Source organism: Barbus barbus (genome assembly GCF_936440315.1).
Source record: "Barbus barbus genome assembly, chromosome: 6".
NCBI classification, from domain to species: Eukaryota; Metazoa; Chordata; class Actinopteri; order Cypriniformes; family Cyprinidae; genus Barbus; species Barbus barbus.
The window spans coordinates 17267114-17280245 of NC_136734.1; the positions used below are offsets into that span (position 1 = coordinate 17267114).

Consider the following 13132-nt stretch of genomic DNA (forward strand, 5'->3'; position numbering starts at 1 on the left):
TTGGCGGAAATGCCGTCTCCACTCCGCTCCGCCATGTTGCCAGATCTAGTTATTAGCGTCGCTGGACTTGTTTTAATACTAAATGTAACAGAGTTAATAAAGTAATTAGGGCATTAATAAACTGGGAATTTGAAGGTTGAGATTAGAGATTCTGTATCCTATTTGCAAAATACAAGATTTAAACTTATTTTGATGCATTTTTCAGGGGATTGGTTGTGTTTTTTTAGTAGCAATAATCCGGCACTGACAGGCAGCAAATCAAAAAAGGAGCGCGCGGATAGTTCATTGCTGAGGAGACCACATTCTTTAACGCAATGATCACCATGATATTATCTGTATGAAACTGTGTCAAACGCTATCAAAGCAGTTCTAGCCATTATTATTGCACAAATCTTAACAACCGCAGACCTCACTAATGTGCTGTTCCAGCAAACATGTGATTGTGTCTGCCGAATATTTTTTCTGTTTTTCGGATGAATTCGTTATTCGTTTTGAAGCCATTATCCGTGCCTTTCCGAATAAGGTATTCGGCTTCGGGCACATCCCCAATACATACAGTGGGTACGGAAAGTATTCAGACCCCCTTAAATTTTTCACTCTGTTATATTGCAGCCATTTGCTAAAATCATTTAAGTTATTTTTTTTTTCTCATTAATGTACACACAGCACCCCATATTGACAGAAAAACACAGAATTGTTGACATTTTTGAAGATTTATTAAAGAAAAACTGAAATATCACATGGTCCTAAGTATTCAGACCCTTTGCTGTGACACTCATATATTTAACTCAGGTGCTGTCCATTTCTTCGGATCATCCTTGAGATGGTTCTACACCTTCATTTGAGTCCAGTTGTGTTTGATTATACTGACTGGACTTGATTAGGAAAGCCACACACCTGTCTATATTAGACCTTACAGCTCACAGTGCATGTCAGAGCAAATGAGAATCATGAGGTCAAAGGAACTGCCTGAAGAGCTCAGAGACAGAATTGTGGCAAGGCACAGATCTGGCCAAGGTTACAAAAAATTTCTGCTGTACTTAAGGTTCCTAAGAGCACAGTGGCGTCCATAATCCTTAAATGGATGACGTTTGGGACGACCAGAACCCTTCCTCGAGCTGGCCATCCGGCCAAACTGAGCTATCGGGGGAGAAGAGCCTTGGTGAGAGAGGTAAAGAAGAACCCAAAGATCACGGTGGCTGAGCTCCAGAGATGCAGTCGGGAGATGGGAGAAAGTTGTAGAAAGTCAACCATCACTGCAGCCCTCCACCAGTCGGGGCTTTATGGCAGAGTGGCCCGACGGAAGCCTCTCCTCCTGCAAGACACAAAAAAAACACCTGAAGGACCACAAGATGGTGAGAAATAAGATTCTCTGGTCTGATGAGACCAAGATAGAACTTTTTGGCCTTAATTCTAAGCGGTATGTGTGGAGAAAAACCAGGCACTGCTCATCACCTGTCCAATACAGTCCCAACAGTGAAGCATGGTGGTGGCAGCATCATGCTGTGGAGGTGTTTTTCAGCTGCAGGGACAGGACGACTGGTTGCAATCGAAGGACAGATGAATGCGGCCAAGTACAGGGATATCCTGGACGAAAACCTTCTCCAGAGTGCCTCAGACTGGGCCCAAGGTTTACCTTCCAACAAGACAATGACCCTAAGCACACAGCTAAAATAACGAAGGAGTGGCTTCACAACAACTCCGTGACTGTTCTTGAATGGCCCAGCCAGAGCCCTGACTTAAACCCAATTGAGCATCTCCGGAGAGACCTAAAAATGGCTGTCCACCAACGTTTACCATCCAACCTGACAGAACTGGAGAGGATCTGCAAAGAGGAATGGCAGAGGATCCCCAAATCCAGGTGTGAAAAACTTGTTGCATCTTTCCCAAAAAGACTCATGGCTGTATTAGATCAAAAGGGTGCTTCTACTAAATACTGAGCAAAGGGTCTGAATACTTAGGACCATGTGATATTTCAATTTTTTAATAAATCTCCAAAAATGTCAACAATTCTGTGTTTTTCTGTCAATATGGGGTGCTGTGTGTACATTGAGGAAAACAAAAATGAACTTAAATGATTTTAGCACATGGCTGCAATATAACACAGTGAAAAATTTAAGGGGGTCTGAATACTTTCCGTACCCACTGTACATACATACATACATACAGTGCCCTCCATAAGTATTGGAACAGTAAAGACAAAATTGCTCTGTTGGCTGTGGAGTCAAGACATTTGCAAATATGATTAAAAGATGAATATGAGACAAAACTACAGAATGTCACATTTTATTATTAGCCGTTTCAACACATACATGTTTTACCAAATAAAAAGAACAGCACTTTTAGAGTCCATCCCACTCATTGATGTGAGCATAAATATTGGGACAGTTGAACATAAGGCAGATATAAAAGATTAAAGGCTATTATTTAGTTGCAGATCCCTTGCGCACAATCACAGCAGTGAGTCTGTGACCCATAGACATCACCAGACTCTTGGTCTCATCCTTTGAAATCCTTTTCCCAGCCTTTAATGCAGCCAATTCCAATTGTTGCTTGTTTTGGGGAGTTTCTGCCTTTACTCTCGTCTCCAGCTGCTGAAATTCATGTTCAATCGGATTTAAATCTGGATATTGATTTGGGCAATCTAAGACTTTCCATTTCTTTGCCCTTATAAATTCCTTGACTGAACTGGCAGGGTGTTTTGGGTCATTGTCCTGATGCAATATGAAGCACTTTCCAATGAATCTGGTGGCATTTTCTTGAATATTGGTAGGCAAGATGGTTTTGTACCCTTCCAAATGCATTCTGCTACTTTCATCATACATCAGTAAAGTTGAGAGGGCCTGTTCCAGAGGCAGCCATGCATGCCCATGCCACGACACCACCTCCACCATGCTTTACAGATGAGGCTGTATTCTTGGGATCATTGCAGTTCCCTTTTTTTCTCCACATTTTTGCTTTCCCATCACTTAGATAAAGGTTCATCTTTGTCTCATCGGTCCATAAACACAGTTCCAAAACTCTTCTGGCTCACCTTTGTGCTTTTTTGCAAACTCTAATCTTGCCTTTCTATTTTTAGTGCTGGTCAGAGGTTTGCATCTTGCTGTGTAGCATCTGTAACTCTGTGTCAAAGTCTCCTGAGGACAGTAGATTGTCAGAACTTCACCCCAGCTTTCTGGAAGTTGTTGGTGATTTCACAGACACGTCTTTTAGGGTTCATTTTCACAGCTTTTATGATTTGTCTGTCATCAACTACTGTTGTTTTCTCAGCTGATCAGGTCGTTGTTGGTTGCTGGTGTCGCTGGTGGTTTCTAAACCCTTGATTTCTCCATGCCCTTTTGTTTTTGCTAGAGCTCTAACTGACTTCCTCTTTTCTTTTAGCATCCAAATTGCTTGCTTTTCTCTCAAAGTTGCGCTCCCTCATCTTCATCCTGGTTTGTGTGTGTCATCATCGAATGCAAGATTCAGAATACAGAAGTAATGGATATAACTGATACGACACATTCCCTGCTTTTAATATCTGAAGAATTAATGCAACAGGAAACAGCTGATCACTTAGAAAGACCCGTGAGGCAACTGCTCCAATACTTATGCTCACATCAGATAGAGGGATCAAACTCTAAAAATGCTGAACTTCTTAGCTGGTAAAACATCTATGTGTTGAATCACCCAATAATAAAACATTCTGTAGTTTTGTCTCATATTCATCTTTTAATCATATTTGTAAATGACAAACATGTTGTTGACCTGACATGGCATTTTCACTCTCAAGGATGGGCAACTTCGGTCCTGGAGAGACACTGTCCTGCAGAGTTTAGCTCCTACCCTAATCAAACACTCCTGCCTGTAGCTTTCTAGTGATCTTGAAGACATTGATTAGCTGCTTCAGGTGTGTTTGATCCAGGGGCGGACTGGCCATCTGGCAGACCGGGCATTTTCCCGCTGGGCCGACGTACTTTTTGGGCCGGGCCTATACATAATCTCAAGTTCAAGTTCAAGTTGAGCTTTATTGTCATTCCGCTACATGTGGGGACATGCAGTGGAACGAAATGTCGTGTCTCGCAGGACCGTATACAAATATCTCCGTAGGACAAATATCTCATACCATATTTGTCTGATCGGCCCATAAAACTCTTAGCAGCCTATAGTTTTTCTGCCTAAATAGTTGACGGCGCTGTGGTCTTTGCGGCTGTTTAATGTATTTGTCAAAGTCGGTTTAGGATTTTTTTCCTCCAGACAGACCGGCCCATGAGACATTCAATAAGCAGCCCATTGGTTATTTTCTTAATTGACATTGGGCTGACTCAATCACATCTTTAAACAACTCCCCTTTTGGGCTCTCTCTCTCTCACACACACACACACACTCTCACTCACTCTCACATAGTGGTGTATTTTAACGAAGTAATACGTTATAGTACTTAAGTATTTTTTGGGAGTATCTGTAGCCTACGTGAGTTTTTATATTTCAGCCAACTTTTACCTTTACTCCAATACATTTCCCCGAAGCATATTCGTTACTTTCAACAAAATAGTCAGAAGAACACAAACTGCAGGAAAGCAGGTTTGAGAAACATTGGTCTGGCGTTTGTAAGTTAGAACAGCTTTGCTCATCTGCAAACCAGTGCGTGCACAATTGCGGATGATTCATTTTCCAGCTATATCATCAAATCACACACAGAGTGCACGCACGTTGATTTATTAATGTATTAAAAAATTCCAGGCATTCTAAATTGTAGACGGCAAAAATGCTTCTGTATGCTTTTTATATTTATATAATAGTTAACTTCTATATCTATATCACAAAAAGAGTACCGTTTTTCTGCAGATTTCAGCATGAACACATTTAATAATAATTTCATACAAGTTCAGTAAAGCAATAAGTGACTTACATTTTAGACTTATTGCTTGTTTTTGCTAAATTTTGCCAACGAAAATGGTTCCAAACAAAGATCACAGCACTGTTTTGCGTCTCTGAGCAATGGATGGTGTACTTATTGAATGAATCCGCTTTTTGATTCACTCATTAACAGTCAAATGCTCTGTTCCTGAATGAATCAGTCGTTTGAATGAATCGGTTGAATCTCAATGACTCACTCATTAATGGTCACTTGCTGTCACCAAAGTCTTTGCTGTCACCTACTAGCGGTTTTAATTTCACATTTTGACTTTTTTTCATGTTTTAAATTTTTTCAAATATCATTATTCAATGTTTTATGTTAAAAACACAACATTAGGCCTATTTATGCATCTGTAACTGCAGTTTAAATGCATCCTTGTCCCCTGTGAGATACATTAAACTGTGTAAATATATGCATCTAAATGCTATTTCAGATGCAGATTCCAGAAATGTTTTCTTATGTTGGAATGAAAGAAACTAAGTACCAGATGAAGTGCTTCTTATTCTTACCCAAAAATACAAAATTGAAGAAAGAGTTCAAACTGAACACAATCTTGCTGCTTAAGCTGTATGAATATTTTTTTATATATATTTATTTGCTTCTTTTCCATTTTGCATTTACTTGTACTTTTACTTTCAATACTTAAGTACATTTAAGATTTTTAAAAATACTTTTCGGAAGTACAATAAATATCATATAGTTTAAGACTTTTACTCAAGTAATATTCTAAACGAAGACTTCAACTTCTACCAAAGTCATTTTTGGTAAGATACCTGTACTTTTACTTGAGTATGGCTTCCGGGTACTTTATACATCACTACATACACACACACACACACACACACAGGATGCCGCCTTATGCTTTTAAAGGTTCATCCAAGGAGTTAACAAATTTGACTAAGTAAGTTTACAGTTTATTTAATGCTATATTATGGGAAACAGTGATCATCTGAGCAACAAGTTACCATGTCTCTTCCCTTTCTCCCTCAAACACACAGGCACACAGAAGATGGATGTCATAACTATATAGGCCTATAGTTTTAGGATTCATCAGTGTGGATTATAGTTTTATTATTAATAAATTGCACTTTTTAGAAGTTTTTAATTTGTCAACTCTCACTCTTTCCTACCTATTATTATATGGCTTTAGTGCTTTTATGGAATAGGAGCTGGTATACATATTCAAGAGCGTGCAAAGATGGGTAGTATTTTGATCGTATGTAGTGGGCCGGTCTGGGCCAAAATGCCAGGGCCTTTTTTTTTTTTTTTTTGTCCCAGTCCAGCCCTGGTTTGATCTAAACTCTGCAGAACAGTGGCCCTCCAGGGCCAAAGTTGCCCATCCCTGTCCTACATGGAACTGTTATTATAAAAGCTGCAGTGTTATTCAAATATATATATATATATATATATTTTTTTTTTTTTTTGAGCCAAATGTCAAAATTGTCCTATGGTGTAACTGTCTCAAGCATGGTTCAATAAATTACAACTTTTATAAATTAGAAGGAAAAGCATAAAAATGTTAATAAATACCTCCCGCATAATTGTACAAGTGTCTATTTTATTAATTTTAGTGTCCATCTTTTTCATCGATATATTTCTGAAAGTGTAGGAACTTGATACATTTTGTCTCTGAAAACCATGTCCTATGGTGTGACACCATATCCTTATTTTAAATCGGCAATTCCAGAGAAAACTTCTTCATTCATGGTAGTTACTGAAGCCCCCTGTTCAAGCCCATGACATGTGCAGATGGTAAATTTTCGTTTCAGAATTGTTCAAATATTTAGCTTTTTTGGAACCACTACAATAGTTTTATGTTTTGTTGTCCTTTGGTGTGACACCCCTAAATTATATTTTTTTAATTAAAAACTGCATGTTAAACTACATAATCATGGAAAATTATGCAAATGTATCTTGCAAACTGCTACTGACAGGTTAGCTTGGTATAGCAAGGTCATTAATTGACTCAAAAGGCTGAAACGTCCTATGGTGTGACAGAAAATGTCCAGAGGACAAGGTCTCTTTAAAAAGCATTTTAAATAATTAAATAAGTTATTAATAAATTATTTTCAGTGTTCTTAAATGCAATAATTACATTAATTACAATAATTAAATTAATTAAAATATCTTTGCAGAAAACTGTTAACAGTACTGTTATAAAGTGTAATGAAAATAAGTATAAAATGTGATACTTTGTTTTTGAAACAGAAATAATTGAGGGAGAGAAATTAGTGGAAGAGAGAGGACACAGAAATATATAGAGAAAATAAACAGGGATCCACCAGAAGGGAGGAGATCCTAAGAGAACAGTGCAGAAAGAAAACACCACCCTTTTTAAAAACAGCTCTGTTCACAGCGACCTGTTTCAGTGCATGTCCCTTTAAATGCTAATTAGCTTTGCTCACTGCCCCTGTCTTCTGTGGGGCGATGAGCAGTTCTGTAGACTGTAAACTTTAGCTGCATTTGTTGAACTTGCTAACTAGCATACTTTCCTAAGAAAGGCCATTTGCAAAGATTCATTAAAAAAAAAGAAAAAAAAACTCCTTACACTCACTTCTTCTGTAGGTGAAGCTGGATCACGAATGATTTATGTGAACATAGACACATTTAGGGTCAGTACTCGTGGGAGGGGCCTGTGCAGAACTACATCACTCTGCCAAGAATCTCAGAACAGCCTGATCTGGGAAAGTGATCATTATCATTGGGGATTTTAAAAAAGCTCTGTTTGAATTTTTATCATTATAGGGTGAATGTGTACACACACTGCCAACATACATTTATGTTCAAACTCCATGTAAAAGTGAATTTTGCATCTGATGACCCCTTTAAAGCTAAAAGTTATTGATTTCCACTTTTCTTTTGTTCTTTGATTAATACCTGGTTGCTAGGTTATTTGGCTGCTATTACTTTAAGAGCTGCCGCTGTTGAACATGACAGATCTGACACACATGCTCGTAGTTTCATTTGCGCTTTATATGCAATAATACAGGCTACTATATAACAGCTGACGTGACAGGAAAATTCATTTTTACTGACATATGGCCTGAGAACATCTCATCTGGCCGCAGCTGACTGTTGTTCTACTGAAGCTCCTTGTCACCTGAAGCTTTTACACATTTGTTTGACTAGCACCTGGCGCTGAGGCAAAGTGGAGTGTGGGTCTGAAAAGTCTCCTGTTTGATGTGGTCGTAAAGATGTTCTGATAATCAATTCTTGTCAAGAAAACAAAGTGACTGAAGCAGCAGTTGTGAGCGGGGTGGCCAACCCTAGCTCTGCCTCTGTGTTAACAGAGTTAAATATTTATAACGTTGTTAAACTGTAAAAATTATTTGCCTGCGTTAATGTGCTATTTTTGACAGCATGTAAATGGTTGCTGCTTATTGCATTACTGAATGATGTTAAAGAAACTCAGAGCAGAGGCTGAGATGAGTTTGTCTGGAACAGAGCTATTCTCAAATGCCAAAAACACAGCCCATGTATTTCATTCAATTACAGCCTTTGTGATTCGATAATTGCACTGAGCAATTGAGCCACATTTTTTTGTTTTATTCGATTAATTGTGCAATCATAGGATGGGATACTGACATGTAGGTGTTTTTGTACTTTAATTTTGAGATGTGTGATTGCATAACAACCAAGAAACCACAGAAACACATTTCTCACATGATGTTCCCATATTCCAGCATGGTAATGCTCCCATATAGGCTGCTAAACAAATCTAACACACTCCATGACCTTGTCAGTCATCAGATCTACACATCATGAGTCTCTCCGGGACATCCAGAGTGCAGAATGAGATTGGGAGGACAACTGGAGGCTTTTCCTCTTGAAGAATGGAGACATATCCTAATGCATACAATGACAGCATTTCAAATAAGAATTGAAGCTGCTCTGCAAAGTATCTCTACTACTTATTAAATTGTGTTAGTTCTTATCACCCTTTTTTACAAGATTTTTTTTTTTTTCTTACTTCAATGACAAACCCCTGAAGGGAGTCAGCACTGCAGTCCTTTTGAGGTTGTGCATGAGTTTACATGGTTTATTGAAATGTCAAGCATGACTTTCTTACTCCGTATTAGATTAGTCTAATTTCTTATATTTTACTTATATTTTCTTAATTATAAATTATATAATTTTTTTTCCAACTGTAAATGAGAGACTACATGAGAAGTGTGTACTTCAGGACTATTTAAAGGGATAATTTAGCCAAAAATCTGTCATTTACTCCTGTCGTTCCAAACCTGTAGGACTTACTTTCTTCTGCTGAACACAATGTTTGAAGAATGTTGGTAATCAAACATCGATCAAGTCCATTGACTTCAGTTGTGTGGAGGAGGAAAAATGAGGCCACAGTAATCTTGTTTTGTGTTCAGATAAAAAGTCATTCAGGTTTAAAAAGACATGAGGGTGAGTAAATAATGACAATTTTCGTTTTTGGGTGAGCTCAAAAGTGAACTGGTGACCACCTACAACACAAAACATACACCTTTCCTTATACCTGTATTACACTTGCCTAAATAATTTAGATCTAAACCTGAAATCTGGGCACACTTGTGTAATTTACAAATAACATATTTATTCTGCCAACCAAAGAGCACTGTTTTGATTGTTTGAGTTTGACATCTACCTGTTATTTAGCCTGCACTTTTTGACACTGGAAAATCAAAGTCTGTATTTTTGGAAGCTGAAATCCTCCAGAGATGACTTCAGCACAACACCCGTCTCACATTTCAGTGTGGCTTCTCTCTCTCTGTGTATTTCTCTCTCCATCAGGTGTTGGGTGGATCAGGGCGTCTGTACACGTGCTTCACATCCTGTCACTACTGCCCATGCCCTGCCTTCTCTTTCTCTGTGCTCCGGAGAAACGAGAGTCTGATGGTGAGGTCACTTCCTCTTTCTGTTCACACACTCACACAGCTGCACTCATAGACCCTGAAAACCTCATCCTGTTTCGTTGTTTGTAGAATTATTTGTCAGTATAGGTTTAAACACTGAGGGTTGAAGGTATAATTATGTTTTTGAAAAGTCTCTTATGCTTACCAAAACTGCATTTATTTGATTCAGTAATATTGTTAAATATTAGCACAGTTTAACATAATTATTTTTTTTATTATTATCATCAATGTTGAAAACAGTTGATCTGCTTTATAGTTTTGAGGAATCTGTGAGGCCAATTGTTCAAAGATTTAAAAAAAATAAAAAAAATAATAATACTTTCAAGGTATGCATTAAATTGATGAAATGTTTCTTTAAACACATTTGGTTTTTGTTTTAAATGCTTTTCTACTTATCAAAGGATCTTGAAAAAATGTATCACTGTTTGCACAAAAATGACATTTTAAAATATATTTAAATAGAAAACAGAATTTTAAATAGTAGAATAATACTGTAATAATATTTCAAAAATATTAGTTTTTACTGTATTTTTGATCGAATAAATGCAGCTTATAGGTGAACACTTGTTTTAAATATCTTCCTTTGCTTTCTTCTTTAACTGCCTGTTGCTCTGGTTATTTCTAGCTATTTTATTTGTTTTCTGGTCTCCATTGACTGTCCGTCCTTTGTTGTGGCCCCTTTTCAACAATTTCTGTTGCCGCACAGTTGCATGTGCATCAGCTTGGTTTTGAGCCCAGGGGAGCGAATGAGACTAAAATTAGTCCTTAAGTCTGAGAAAGAAAATCCAGAGACAACCCCAAAATGCACTGCTTCACTCTGATAGCATGACCTCATTCTTTTATCGAGCTGCAACAAAATATAAACGCGTTTTATGCCCATGTGATCTGAGAGGAATGGTTTCCTTGTTTTTTATAGTCCTCTGTGTAATGCAATAGCGTTTGCTTGATGCACTAGAAAATGTCTCAAATGTGATTAAGCTGCCTGCTCTCACCCAAAGATAAAATGTAAGAACATGATGGGAGATTCTCATCCGACATGAGTCGGTGAATTGGTGGTCTTGGTATCGAGGGTCTGGGGTGCAGTCAAGCCTGTAGTAGACCAACAATTAAGGGCGAATGTCAATAATAAAGCAAATACAGTCTGTTCGTCATATGCTGTTTCATTGTCAGTCTTCTCGTTTTGGGTGACACTAATATTCTCCTTCATTGTAATCCTGTTTATATTTCCGTTACGTGATGAATGTCTAGCCATGGTGAATGTGCATCCCGCTGATGCATTTTTCATGTGTGCAATCACCATCAATTGAAAACAGATGGATGCATTGTGCAGTTTTTTGTCATTACACAATAAATAGTAGTGTGGGACATATCTGATCTTGAGTCTATAATGTTTCTCTCTCTTTCTCTCTCTCTCTCTCTCTTTCTCTCTCTCTCTCTTTCTCTCTCTCTCTCGCTCTCTCTCTCTCTCGCTCTCTCTCTCTCTCTCTCACTCTCTCTCTCTGTCTCTGTCTCTGTCTCTCTCTCTCTCTCTCTCTCTCTCTCTATATATATATATATAACTGGTGTGAGAATAGCTCTGTTAGATGATGTTTATTTCAGTCAAATCAAAGCTCTGTTTTTAGCATTATTAAGCATCATTTTTTGAGCTGTTTTGTGCATCTGTGTTCTCTAGTGTAAGCACCTCCTGGCTGTCTGCCTGAGTCAGGCCATGGGTTTGTGCCAGCAGGAGCAGGTCTCAGATCAGCAGATGACCCACATTCTCACAGGGCAAACTGAGGCCAGCACATGAATAACTGATCCTGGAGTCTGATAAGAACACCCATGCAGGAATTCAGATATTTATATATACATGTTGCACTTATATTATTATTTTTTTTTAAATAAGGGATGATCTGTCAGGATGTTAAAAATTGCTTTGAAAGTAAATAAACAAGCAAAACTGTGACCCTCGATATGATGTTTATGTTTGAATATATGCTTGCAAAATATTTTATCAGTTGCCAGAGAATATACATCTGTTCATTGAGCATGATGTTTATTTTTGGAGTTTCCGTTTGTTTGAAGGTTCGGCACCAGAGACTGACTCTCATCAACAAACCATGAAACCACATGCTGTAAATACTGTGCTTTTCTACTTTTTTTGTTTTTCCTCGGCTAAGTTTTGGGTTTTGCGTTCATAAAATATTTTTTACTAAACATTCAAGTAGCTAGATTTTATCATGCTTTCTAAAAAGAAAAATGAACTTTATATTTAATGACAACCACATTACATACTAAAAGAGGACTTGTTTTTTGTGATCAATGAGGTGCTGTGCTGCTTCGCTCCCTTCAGCCGTGACTTACAATACAGCACGGCCTCTCGTACCTTTTTGCTTTTCTAAAATGGTTACCACGCTACAAAAAAATATTAAAACAAAATGTATTACTTTACTTAAGTTTGTTAAATGCTGTCCTGCTGCTAAAAAAATATTCCTGACCGCAACAGTAACATGCCTCATCTTATGGAACTAATAAAAACAAGAACTGTTCTCATCCGCTGTCTTTTTTTGTTTTTTTTAAACATGATATTTTCTCACACATATTCGTGAGCCAGAGTTGAGAATCCCCTGCACTATATTATTGAGTGTTTATGTTGCTAATGGTGTTGCACAGTGTTACACACTGAGGGAAGTGGTCACAGCCGTGCTTTATCGTGAATAAAACACAGCTGATATGTGTGTGTGTGTGTGTGTGTGTGTGTGTGTGTGTATACTGGAAAGCAGAACATGGGCAAGACATGACACTTTGTTTTTGCACACATATTGCACGTTTATATTTTTTATTTTGTCTTTTATTTTATCTTTAGTTTTTCGCTTGCATGTTATGTAGCAGCAACACTATATAGGCATCTTTACACAGCAAAGGCGGCACTGAAACCAAATCTGAAGTGGCATAAAACCACGAAAATGCGCATTTACACAGACCGTTTAATGCTGTTCTGCAGCGGCATAAATGCATTTACACAGGAATTAAAATTGTGGGAAACATATACCTTTTATAATAACTACAATTTTAAAAACAAATGCTATAAAATTAAATAACAAATATAAAAAAGAAGAAATAATATAAAACGAAATAAACACAAAATAAATAAAAACACGACATTTTAAAATGTAACGACATTCAATTTAAATTTCCTGCGCGTGCTACAGTGTATCTATTTTTTTTTTAGTCAATTTGCCGGTTAATTTCTTCCTCTGCTCTTATTAAAAGAAGCTCTTTTACTTCTTTGTCGGACCAGTTGTTTCCACTATTGGTAGACATTATTATTATTATTATTATTATTATTATTAACGTT

At 37.5% G+C, this 13132-nt stretch overlaps 1 protein-coding gene across 2 annotated transcripts in view; it reads left to right on the forward strand.

The window, feature by feature from the left end:
- The window catches only part of zswim7 (zinc finger, SWIM-type containing 7), a 35102-nt gene extending 22590 nt beyond the window's left edge, over positions 1 to 12512 (forward strand). The window contains exons 5-6 of one of the 2 annotated variants that reach the window (XM_079419333.1): positions 9674 to 9778; positions 11468 to 12512. In XM_079419333.1, the coding sequence (XP_079275459.1) occupies positions 9674 to 9778; positions 11468 to 11584 (222 nt within the window). In that variant the 3' untranslated portion in view covers positions 11585 to 12512. The remainder of the gene's footprint in view (positions 1 to 9673; positions 9779 to 11467) is intronic. The other variant, XM_079419334.1, reaches the window with a different exon arrangement.
- Positions 12513 to 13132: the final 620 nt, after the last annotated feature.